This window comes from Maylandia zebra, linkage group LG3 (assembly GCF_041146795.1).
Source record: "Maylandia zebra isolate NMK-2024a linkage group LG3, Mzebra_GT3a, whole genome shotgun sequence".
Classification (NCBI taxonomy): Eukaryota; Metazoa; Chordata; class Actinopteri; order Cichliformes; family Cichlidae; genus Maylandia; species Maylandia zebra.
In genome coordinates, this window is record NC_135169.1 from 20099294 (window position 1) to 20110818 (window position 11525).

The 11525-nt window shown below is 39.1% G+C and overlaps 1 protein-coding gene and 1 long non-coding RNA gene across 3 annotated transcripts; one reads left to right on the forward strand and one right to left on the reverse strand.

The window, feature by feature from the left end:
• Positions 1–12: 12 nt before the first annotated feature.
• On the forward strand, positions 13–6547 carry LOC101463725 (uncharacterized). Of its 2 annotated transcripts, none has more exons than XM_004573924.3 (11): positions 13–148; positions 1375–1548; positions 2099–2293; positions 2502–2686; positions 2782–2894; positions 2972–3111; positions 3447–3535; positions 3689–5401; positions 5569–5662; positions 5734–5839; positions 6410–6547. In XM_004573924.3, exons 2-11 carry the CDS (start codon positions 1381–1383, stop codon positions 6511–6513), a joined length of 2907 nt encoding a protein of 968 aa, XP_004573981.3. In that variant the 5' UTR covers positions 13–148; positions 1375–1380; the 3' UTR covers positions 6514–6547. The 2 variants fall into 2 exon arrangements, with proteins under 2 accessions (XP_004573981.3, XP_004573982.3); XM_004573925.3 differs by having other exon boundaries at positions 3450–3535.
• On the reverse strand, positions 6518–8479 carry LOC143415343 (uncharacterized). The gene is made up of 3 exons (XR_013095981.1): positions 8305–8479; positions 7469–7608; positions 6518–7363 (listed from the first exon to the last, which is right to left on the reverse strand). It is a non-coding gene; the product is annotated as an uncharacterized LOC143415343 (long non-coding RNA).
• Between the last annotated feature and the right edge of the window lie 3046 nt (positions 8480–11525).

Here is an 11525-nt window from a genome sequence, read left to right on the forward strand (position 1 = left end):
CGTTACCATGGTGACAAACACACGGACACGGAGTCAAGTTGTCTTCTCTTGTGACCGCAACACGTTACGCACATCAGAGAAACGGTGTTTACTGTGAGTGCAGGAGCTCAGTGCGCATATCAAAGCGATCAAAGGAGATCCGTATAAGGTCAGCTTGTGGTTTGAGTGTGTGTCTAATATAACTGTCGCTGTTTGTTGTCTGTGTCATGCGCTCGTCGTACTTCTGTTTTGTTTTTTAATGTGTCTATTTAATCACGATTTATTCACGATGTTCAGTGATAATGAGGCTGTTTTATGCATCCAGAATATTAATAATCTAACGGCGCAATTAAGTCAGCAAAACCCATTCCATATTTTACATTAAATTTATATTATTTCACAGGTTTAATATCATATCTAAACTTGTATGAACGAAATGATAAAAAAAAATATACAGCAAATAAAACATCAAATAAAACATGTTAATAACTGGTGAGACATTTAGCCCTAGTGAAAATATATTACGTTAATACACGAGTGATAATAATAATAAATCATGTACTTGTGCATGAAAGTACAAGAGTGGACTTTTTCCGACGTGAGGTACTCTCACTTGGATAGGTTATATAGATAATTTGCTTAATTGAAAGAACTTAAAAATTATGAAGTCGTCCATTAAGTTCAAAAGTGTGCAGGTTTAATGAAGACATTCACGACTCTGACTGCGATAATATTTTACTACTGTCTGTAGGCTACTCTGTCATTATTTGACAGGTACTTTTTTATATAACAAAACGGCAGCTGATTTTTTTTTCTCATGTTAAAGTAATGTAATTATTTTGTTCTGAGTAATATTTTAGGATAAATTTTATATTTTCTTTTTTTGTTTCTTTCATATTTTAATGGCCTTTCTGTAGTTTGATATGGCTTTGTTTTCTACAGGCATTGCTTGTTTGGGTAGTAATTGTAAGCAAATGGGGGCGATCGTGGCTCAAGAGTTGGTAGTTTGCCTTGTACTCGGAAGGTTGCCGGTTCGAGCCTCGCCTCCGACAGTCTCGGTCGTTGTGTGTTAAGCAAGACACTTCACCCGTTACCTGGTAGTGGTCAGAGGGCCCGGTGGCGCCAGTGTCCGGCAGGCTCGCCTCTGTCAGTGCGCCCCAGGGTGGCTGTGGCTGCAACATAGCATGCCATCACCAATGTGTGAATTACTGAATGTAGTGTAAAGTGCTTTGGGGTCCTTATGGACTAAGTAAAGTGCTATACAAATGCAGGCCATTTAAATATGAATTTGAAAACATTAATGGTGTTTTAAAATACATTTTCAATTACACTGATGAACACCAAACAGGAATCGGTTTTAAAATCCAACTTATTCCTCTTTCCCTCTGGAACAAGAATTCGATGGAACGTTATGAATCTCTGGGTCCAGTCGGAGAGGGCAGTTACGGCACCGTGCTTAAGTGCCGTCATCGTGATACTGGTCGCATTGTCGCCATCAAGAAATTCATGGACTCTGATGATGACAAGACTGTGAAGAAGATCGCCCACAGGGAGATCAAGCTACTCAGGGTACCTGTCAATTAATCCATCAGCCTACCACTCATTCAGTCATTAAGTAAAACCTGAATGAAGACATTTACAATAACAAGAGACAAACAACGCTAAAATAACTGTATCAGTTTCTTACCTTAAGTTTAAAAGTCACTATGAGATGATGTGTGAGAGGAACCCAACAGATTATTGTAATCTAAAGGGAAAATTTGAATCTATCCACTAAATATTAGTGTTGACTTGACCATGAATAGTTCAATAACTTTACAGTAATCTGACATCGGACTTACAGGTTATATAAATTAGTATACAACACCTATGGTGGATAAGAGGGTTGTTGTATACTTTAAGCAAGTCACAGTGAAAGGAAATGAATCAGTCCTTATTTCTAAAAGTTTTTTTGTCAACAAGTGTATCTCAAAACATTTGAATATCATGAAAAAGTCAAGGTCCTTGATTTGCTGGGCCTGTGCAGCTTCAGTGACCCAAAAGCACTGATACCATCAATGATAGACTCAGTACTGTATGCATTCACAGAGTAACCACCCTTATCTTTATAAACTTCAAGCAACTGCGACACGAAAACCTGGTGAACCTCCTAGAAGTGTGGAAGCGCCGCCGCCGCTGGTATCTGGTATTTGAGTTTGTGGAACGGACACTTCTGGATGATCTGGAGCAAAACCCAAGCGGACTGGAGATAAACACATGCCGACAGTACCTGTACCAGATCCTAAGGGCTGCTGCCTTCTGCCATCAGCAAAATGTGAGGACGTATGATTAATTATTCATAAGTTAGCTGTATAGTAAGAGAACACCCACACTAACTTCTGATGCCAAGCCAGCCATTTTGTTCTATAAGCAGTCCTGAAACATGAGAAAAAACAATCACAAAAAAGCTTGAAGGGTTACTCCTAGCAGGCTTTCAATGAGCAATATACCACATGATGCTGGTTCGTTCTTTTCATTTCCAGATCATCCACCGTGACATCAAACCAGAGAACATCCTCATCTCTCAGGACAGTGTGGTTAAGCTGTGTGATTTTGGCTTTGCCCGCACTGTTGCATCGATCAGTGAGGGCAGCGTCCTCACTGACTATGTGGCCACTCGATGGTACAGAGCCCCCGAACTGCTGGTGGGAGACATTAAGTATGGCAAGTAAGTATCTGTGTACTAACCTTGCTGAAATTACCTGTGCTATAGGGTGTTTGTTGATTAGAAATTTTAACATATTTGTGTGTTTGTGTGTGTAGACCTGTAGATGTGTGGGCTTTGGGGTGTGTATTATTAGAGATGTTAACAGGTCAGCCTCTGTTTCCTGGAGACTCGGACCTTGATCAAATATATCAGATCATCCGGTGCTTTGGTAAGCTCTTCACACAGCGTTAGCACATTGTCTTTCCTCTTCCCCATGCTAACTGCACTCTCTTTTCTCTGCTATAGGTAACCTTAAAACTCATCACCAGGAGCTGTTCTACAGAAATCCTGTATTTTCTGGAGTTACACTGCCTGAAAGTTCTGACAGACTCACTCTCCAGCAGCGTTTCCCTACAATCACACCTATTAGCCTGGATCTGGCCCAGGTACAGTTTATTTTAATCTCAGTATATAAAAAATACTTTCTTTTTTAAAATTTTGTTCATGTGGTCTTTTCAGTAGCTGTAGCATATTGTGGATGTATCAGTTAATGGAATGTGACAACTAAAAGGCTGTGTGTGGGTTTACAGGAAAAGAAAAATATTTAGATTTAGAAAAACTTGGAGACATGTGAATGCCAGCATCTGTGGCCTTCACATGCATCTTTATTTCTTGCTTGATAACTGTTGGAGTTCTGAAAGTATTTATGTATTTTTGTGTCAGTTTCAGGGTTGAACATATCAGTAATATGTTTGGTTTCTTTTTTTTCTCTTCTTCTCAGAAGTGTCTACACGTAGATCCAGAAAGACGGGCTCAGTGTTCAGAGCTGTTAGAGCATCCACTCTTTACACAAGACTCCTTCCACATCAGGTACCACTTTGTTTTAGATACTCTTGATGCTGGTACACCTTGAAATACATGTGAGCAAGAACAGCACCGATAGCGTGATTTGAAAATTAACATTTGGGCTGGTGAGTAGCCACTAAATTAGAATTACTATCCTGCCTTTCTCTGTGCATTTAGATTTTTGGACGAGCTAAATTCAAAGATCCAAAAAGACCACAGAGAAAACTCTACATTTCCCAAAATAACCAAAAACCCAAGAAAGGATGAAAGGGATGAGAAAAACTGTAATGGCAAGGACAAGAAACAACCTGAGGACACGGATGACAAAGTCAACAAGGAAAAGATGGAGAAAGTAAAGGGGAAACAGCCTTTGAAGTTGTCTAAAACCCCTCGTCAGTCAGAACCTTTAATCTCCACTAAACAATCCAAAGGAGGCAGCAAGGTTATCCACAATGCAGCTCAATCTCCTATGGCTTTGAAAAGTAAAGCAGGCAAAGCTGCTGGTGTAGATTTGAAGAAAGAATCAGAGATTCCAAAGATAACCAGAACCCTTACTTTTGACTCATCAGAGACCATCAAGACTGTAGCAAACCTGGATGTCGCAAACAGCACAGTAGCAAAACCAAAACATGAGCGAGCGCTATCCTCAGATATAAGGGAAGACCCTATGAGAATTATAAAAGACATGTACAGCTCTGACAATACAGTGTCAGGTAGGACTGAAAAAAATACCCCAGAGAGCTCAAGACTGTATCAGTTTGAATCAAGCCAGGATTTTGAACAAAAAATGCATAAAACAATCAAAAAAGGTTCCCAGTTGTTGAAACAATCAACTACTGACCATCTAAATTTCTGCTCGTCTCCAAAACCTTCTGTGGAATCAGCCACTCATTGGTCCAAAACAGACTTGCCAATAAAATCCCCTAAACTGGGAATCAATCATCACATTGAGGTCCATACCACACTGTGTATCACCAAACAGTGTGAGACCAATAGTCATACTGACCAAACAGCTGATTCAGAAGAAAGAAAGACATCCAGAAGTACTGAAGTACTATCATTAAACCTCAAGCCATCTGTGTCTACCTCAAAAATGAACAACTCATCTTCAAAGCTGCTTCCACAGCACATTAACTGTAGAGAAGATAAAGAAACCAAGCTGGGCATGCACGTATCTCATTCTTCTGATGGAGACTACAAGGTACATCCTGAATCTTCTGAACCTTGCTGCCTACATCAGCAGAGCACCAAACCTAAGACCTCCACAGAAGTCACAACAATTTCAAATGAAAACACAATAATAGGGGCTGGTCTTAGGACAACACTGAATGTCTTGAATAAAGAGAACCAAGAAGATATAGTTCTCACTGTGCCCATTAGTGCAACAGCCAACTCATCAGTAACTCAAACCTCAAATGTGTCTTCAGGTAATGACAAACAGAACAACAGCAGTGACTTTGAATCTGACATAAAAGGCTGGAAAGTTCCTCACTCCAAATATTTGGTTGGAGAATCTAAAACAAAGTCTGGATCTTTCAGAGACCACATGAGATCCACAAGAAAGATGAATGACAACCCAGAAAGAAAAGACAAAGCCAGTATATCCAGTGTCCCAGATGTGACTTCAGTCACATCTACAGAAACTCCACACCACAAAGCTTTGACCAGAAGCTCTGTCCTTCACAACGAGGATAATGCAGACTTTGCTGAGCTTGATCTGAGTGTCTCTTGTTCTTCTCCACCCCCTCATCCACCATCCTCCACTCCTGCCCTCATCCCTTCATCCTCCACAACTCTTGTCAACTCCTTAGTCATCAAAACCCATGGCCCAGCCATCAGTGATCATTATATCCTAGGGGCAAGTTCCCATCCAAGAACCCCCACCCTGAGGTATCATAACCAAATACTACTGTGTTTTGTAAAATACTGATATGGTTATGTGTCAGTGTCTTCGTTATTAGACTGAGCTTCCCCTAAATTGGTCAGGCCTGTCAGGTGTTTTGAGTCCTGCTTATCTTGCATGGTTTGGTACAAGGTTTTTATCTTTGTTTTTACAGGACTTTAGATAAGTTAAGACATCACGGTGGCATTTATACCCAAAAATCCCAACAGTTTCCATCAAGTCATGTTAAAGAATTACTTACCTTCCAGGTAACAGCTTTCTTTACAGCATAATCAGAAGATTAAAAAAATATTTGAAAATAACGTCTTTGTCCTTTCAGGAGCCAGAGAGGAGTCTAATCTGTGAACACTCCTTTGTATCTGACCGTCTCCAGAATAGCAGCGATGTTTCCAAAAATAATTCACACATACATTTCCCAGATTTAGGTATGTAGAGAAGGTATTCACACATGGTAACAGTTTTTGGCGCGCTAATGGTGATGATGGCAGCTCAATTTGACCCAGTAGTCCAGTTTCCAAGCTATATGATAAGTGTGAGCAATAGCCCCCTTTTGGACTAACTGGGGTTTAAAAAGACCAGTTACATTTGAGATTTGACATGAAAAACACATAAAGAGAGTAGTTTGCTTTGTTTCAACCTGATGTTTTACCACTTTGTAAGTCTGTGGTACATCTATGGGACATGCTAACTTGCACTCTCCACCTCCTTTGTAAAGTTTCAGTGGACACCAAACAATATGTGTAGGGGTAAAAAGAGCAAGATTTTCAATAATCACTTATTTTTCAACCAGTTCCAGAGATTATCGACCTCAACTGGATACTTAGCTAACAACTTTGGGGATCTCTATGTAGGGATGCCCAGCACTCTCACCTAATCACTTGCGCACTCATCTGCACATTCCATTTTGTTGGTATATATTTTATTGTGGTATATGTTATTCTGGCCATTATTGTCAAATGAGTCAGAATCAAATGAGTCATGTCCTGTGTTCTCAGGAAAGCAAAAAGGAGCTGCCACAAACCAGCGAAAAGTCAAACAACCATCCCATCTACCATCAGAACCACAGCAGCGTGGACACAACAGCACTGAAACACACTAAAACAAACATGAAATTTACTTTTATTTATGGACACAAATGTTTATCCTTTTGTCCATTATAAAGGTTTATTTATCTGGATTTTGCTTCTGTAACCAGATTTAGATTGAGTGATTTGTCAAATAACCAAAAACTGTTAAAAACACAGGATCAAAACAGTGAACTTTGAACATTTTTTCAAAGAGATTGACAATGTAAATCATTGTAACTTGTTTTTCTGTTTAATTACGATAAACCTTTTAAAGTGGCAAATAAATAGTTTGTAAATACATTTTCAATCACCGCTTAAACGAATTCATTACATTAGTGTTGTTGTTTTATTTTTTATGAGATCAAAGTAAAAGAGCCTTTAAGGATAAAATAAGGGATGGGTTGTGATTTGCTAACTAAACCTAAGCTAAGAACAGTATCATACAGTCACTGAAACATCCCCAAAACAATCCTGTTATAACAGCCAGGTACAACAACTACTGTTCTAGCTGCTCGATGTGGTAGAGTTTAAAATACACTAATAAAAGAAAAACATTCACAAATCTGTAACAGAAAATCAGGTTCAAAACATGGTCATGGTATGATTTTAAGATTCATCACTTGAGTCCTCAGAAGAGAATGAACCTGCTTTCCAGGTTGCTGATGACTTGGCACTGCGTGATGCCATCTGTGAACGTCCTATTTGTCTTTGTCTATTGGCCAGTAAGTAGTAAAGGATTCTGAGGGCAGCGTTGGATTGGCTGTTAGGGATTGGTATCACAGCAGCTGGCTGTATCCTGACTGGTACTCCAGCATCTTTGGTCTGTGGTTTCTTAAGTGGCGGCTTGACAGATGGCTTTTTAGTTGTAGTGGCTACCTGCTGCTGTAATACAAAGATAAGAGATTAAGTTTGCCTGTAACAAAATGGTTAAACTAGGCTACAGCTAATCTGTCAAGGTGCTACTTCTTAATATATCTAATACATCACCTTCCTGGTGATGGGGGAGGTTGTGGTTATCTCAGTGGGAGTGTCAGGTGTATAATCAAAGAAAATCCTGCAGGTTGCATCCACAGCTGAACCGTCGATCTCTGGAACCGCAAAACCCGTCAGATAGGAGATGGACCGATCTAACAGAGGGGAGGCTTATTTGTCAATTTCTTAACTTTGACGTTAACAGAAACATCTTTTTTGATTTGTTTTTCTATGATAATGTAGCACAACTTTGAAAGTATTACATTTTAACTGGAAGTACATTTATTGCACTTTGCATGTTTCCAAGAGTCTCTTAAGTCGTCACAGGTGGAGAAATACTGAATACATGGTAAATGCATTTTTCTTCTTCCTGGGAAAGCACTATTTACACTTTCTTTTGTGAAAAAATTCTTTGTCTGCTTTTATCCAAAACATAGGATTCAGGATTTGAGTAACATAATTACTATGAGTTGAAATTCAGAGGGTTAAGTTTTAAATTACAGCTCCACAAACTCATTCAGCCTGCAAATGCAGACATATTTACAATTTAAGGCCAGATTCAGTAGTCAGTGGTGAACCTCTATCTTATCTACACCAAGGTCAACAGCTCTGTTTTGTATCAAGGTGTGTGTGCCGCTATTTGATCTGTCAGTGTGCTGCATATTTCATGATGACAGGACTGAGGTGTGTTTTCTTTTGTCTTTGGTTTGTTGCAAAGCCGCCATGAAGATAGCATACTAAAAATAGATCCATTTACCAAATTTGTATTTATAGTATATGTTGTTTAATCATAATCATTTGCATCCTATGGCTTAAGTTCTTCAGATTAAAATTAGTTTACTTGTACTCACCATTAATTAAGTCCACACTCTGAACTTTGAGGAGGAAGAGCAGGAAAATGAAGGGTGAACTCCAAGACATGACCACCGATGCAAGGAACAGAAAAGAAGGTAGACAGAAAGAAGACAGAGAGCAGAGTGACTTAGGAGAGCAAGGTGTTGAATAAAAGAGGCTGAAAGGAGGGAGGAGAAAGAAAGGGAAGACATGTACAATGTCTAGACTGTAAATATTAGTCAGAGCAGGACTGACAGATTTGTGGTTCTGTTTTGCAACAGAGTAAAAGCCACTAATCCTTGCTGCTTTTTTAAACTTTATTCATTTAAGGTTTATGGAGCAATGTCAATATGTGTTCTCCATTACTGGGAACTTTTTCCCAGATTTTGTCATCTTTTCTAGACTTTTCTAAACTGGTCATATAAAAACTGTTTTCATATTATTTATATATAGTAAAACTCCTCCTCAAATCGCTTTTATATCCAAACTGTAAGGCCTGGATATAAAAGATTTTTAAGTTAAATGTTGCCATAACTTTAGCCTGACTGTTATTTAGGGATTGAAGAACCTGCACAGTCACCCAGACTACCTTCATCATTCAGAGATTACAAAATTAAGGCAAAGCTTGGTGAAATACTGTAAAGATATTGTGCTAAAATTAGCATGATGATACCTGCTGGCCTACTGTATTGCATTTGTTTGAATGCGTTACACCTTATATTTTAGAGCTACATCAGATGATAAGAAACAAGCATTCAATATTCAAAACTAATTCTGCAAGAAGGATTTAGTATATTTCAAAACCAAGAAAAATATTTATTTAGGTGCTTTTTTTTTTTTATAAACATTTTGCACATTTTGGTTTTTTTTTTTTTTGTTGTTGTTGTTGTTGTTGTTTGTTTTGTTTCTTAGACAGAATAAACCTGCGACCTAAGCTACAATTAGGAAACTACCAAGCTCCTAGTGCAAGGAGCTTTCACTCAAACCAGAGATGACTTCCTTTCAGTCCTACTGCGCAGAAGTTTGCTGTAGTTCCGTTGTGGGCACACCAGGGGGCAGTCAAGAGCTATATAAAAAAACTAATGGGTTAAGTTTTTTTTTTCAATTTATCCTTTAGTTATACAAGTAGTCCGACTGGAACTCAATGCCTCATTCACACCTGTTTCTGATAAACATTAAAATTACAACATTAAAAACAATGAAATACCAATAAAATAACAAAAATGCAAATTTTCTGTTTACACAGTCACATCAAAAATAGGAACAAGTTCCCAGTGATGATTTCACAAGGTAATTCATACATCTTAAGAAATGTCATTACCTATTTAAACTTGCTTCCACACAAAAAGAGATACATTTTCCTTAAAAACTTTGCTTAGTTTTTACAATTGTACCACAAAAGTATCACACAAATTACAACTGTAAAATTCAGTTTTGGGGATAACCCCTCCCTGTTCCAACATGGCTGAATACCAGTGCACAAAACAAGTTCCATGAAGACATGAATGAACAAATTTGATGTGGAAGAACCTGACTGGCCTGCACAGAACATCTTTGGGAAGAATTAGAGTAGAGACTGCGGTGCGAGCCAGGCGTTCTCATCCAACATCAGTGTCTGACCTCACAAATGTGCTTCTAGAACAATGGTCAAAAATTCCCATAAACACCTTTAAACCTTGTGGGAAGCCTTCATAAAAGAGTTGAAGCTGTTATAGCTGTAAAGCGTGGGCTGACATCATATTACACCTTATGAATCCAGAACGGGATGTGACTCGAGTTCATATGTGTGAAGGCAGTTGAGCAAATACTTTGGGCGAGATATAGAGTAAGAAAGAAAAATGAATCTTGACTTTTCTGATCTAACACGAGAAACCCACAAATACATTTGGTTTAAAGAAAAACTCTGTTAGCAGGGAACACTTTGTTACTTTTACTTGTACATCAGCACAGATAGCTTCACAATACTTTTTGTCACCTTGGGACTTCAAACAAAACTACGGAGCCCCGCAAGGGACAGGGGAGAAAAAAACATTACAATGAACTTTTCGCAAAACTTTTGCGAGATCCCGAGTTTGTTTTGCGAGATCTCGCAAAAATCCGTCTTAATTTTATTTTTCTCCCATGTCCCTTGCGGGGCTCCGTATAAAACATCTCCACACACCATAAAGAAGGATAATGTTTGTCTATGCCCCTGTCTTATTTACATTCACAAATCTATCAGACTCCTTCGAGAACAAAATCCCCATCATTTGCTCTAATTTGCTTCTCTTTATAATCTCAGCTGTTGGTTTGATGTTTTGCTAAAGGGCTCATTAAACGGTTTATGGAAACAGTTAATCATCCACTTACCACACAGAGGTTTTCCTACAGCAACACAAAGCTGTTCTCTACCTATATGTCATTACTGCCGTTACTCATGTTAAATGAGATTTCCCAACTTCACACAACACCATAAACATAGCAGTGGTTTCTATGGGAGCTAGTGTCTGTTTACCGGCACACACCTACTGTAGCCCTTTGATGTTTCTGGGTTTGTGTACACGTGCTCTACCCTCATGATCCTCTCCCATTATCTCATCACGTGCAAACAAAAGGCAGATTGCTTTTTGAGTCACGCTTTTTTCATGGCAGAGATCCAATAAAGTGTTGGAAACATTCCTCAGGGCTGTTTGGTCCACATTATAATGATAGCATTGCACAGATGCCGCAGATTAGTCGGCTGCACCTCCAGGATTTGAATCTCTCATTCCACCACATGCCACCAGAGCTCTATTGAATTGAGATCTGCTGACTGTAGAGAACAGTGAACTCACTGTCATGTTCAAGAAACCAATTTAAGATGATTTAAACTTTGTGACATGGCGTGACTGGAAGCAGTCATCAGAAGATGTCTGGATATTTTCTCTGTTTTTGGACAATTCTCTGTAAGATACGGAGCCCCGCAAGGGACATGGGAGAAAAATAAAATTAAGACGGACTTTTGAGAGATCTCGCAAAACAAACTCGGGATCTCGCAAAAGTTTTAGCCGCATTCTTCGGAGGCCGCCAGCTCGAAGCCGACCGGGAGGTCGAGGCACGATGTGCTGGGAGAGCGGTGTTCCATGGCTGTAGTAGGTCTCGACCTCCCGTTAGCTTCGAGATGGTGGGTGTCAGATCTCCAACAACATCAGAGCACTTTTGCAAATATGTGATGTCTTGCAAACCGAGCAGATATTTGACGTTTACACAACTACATTCA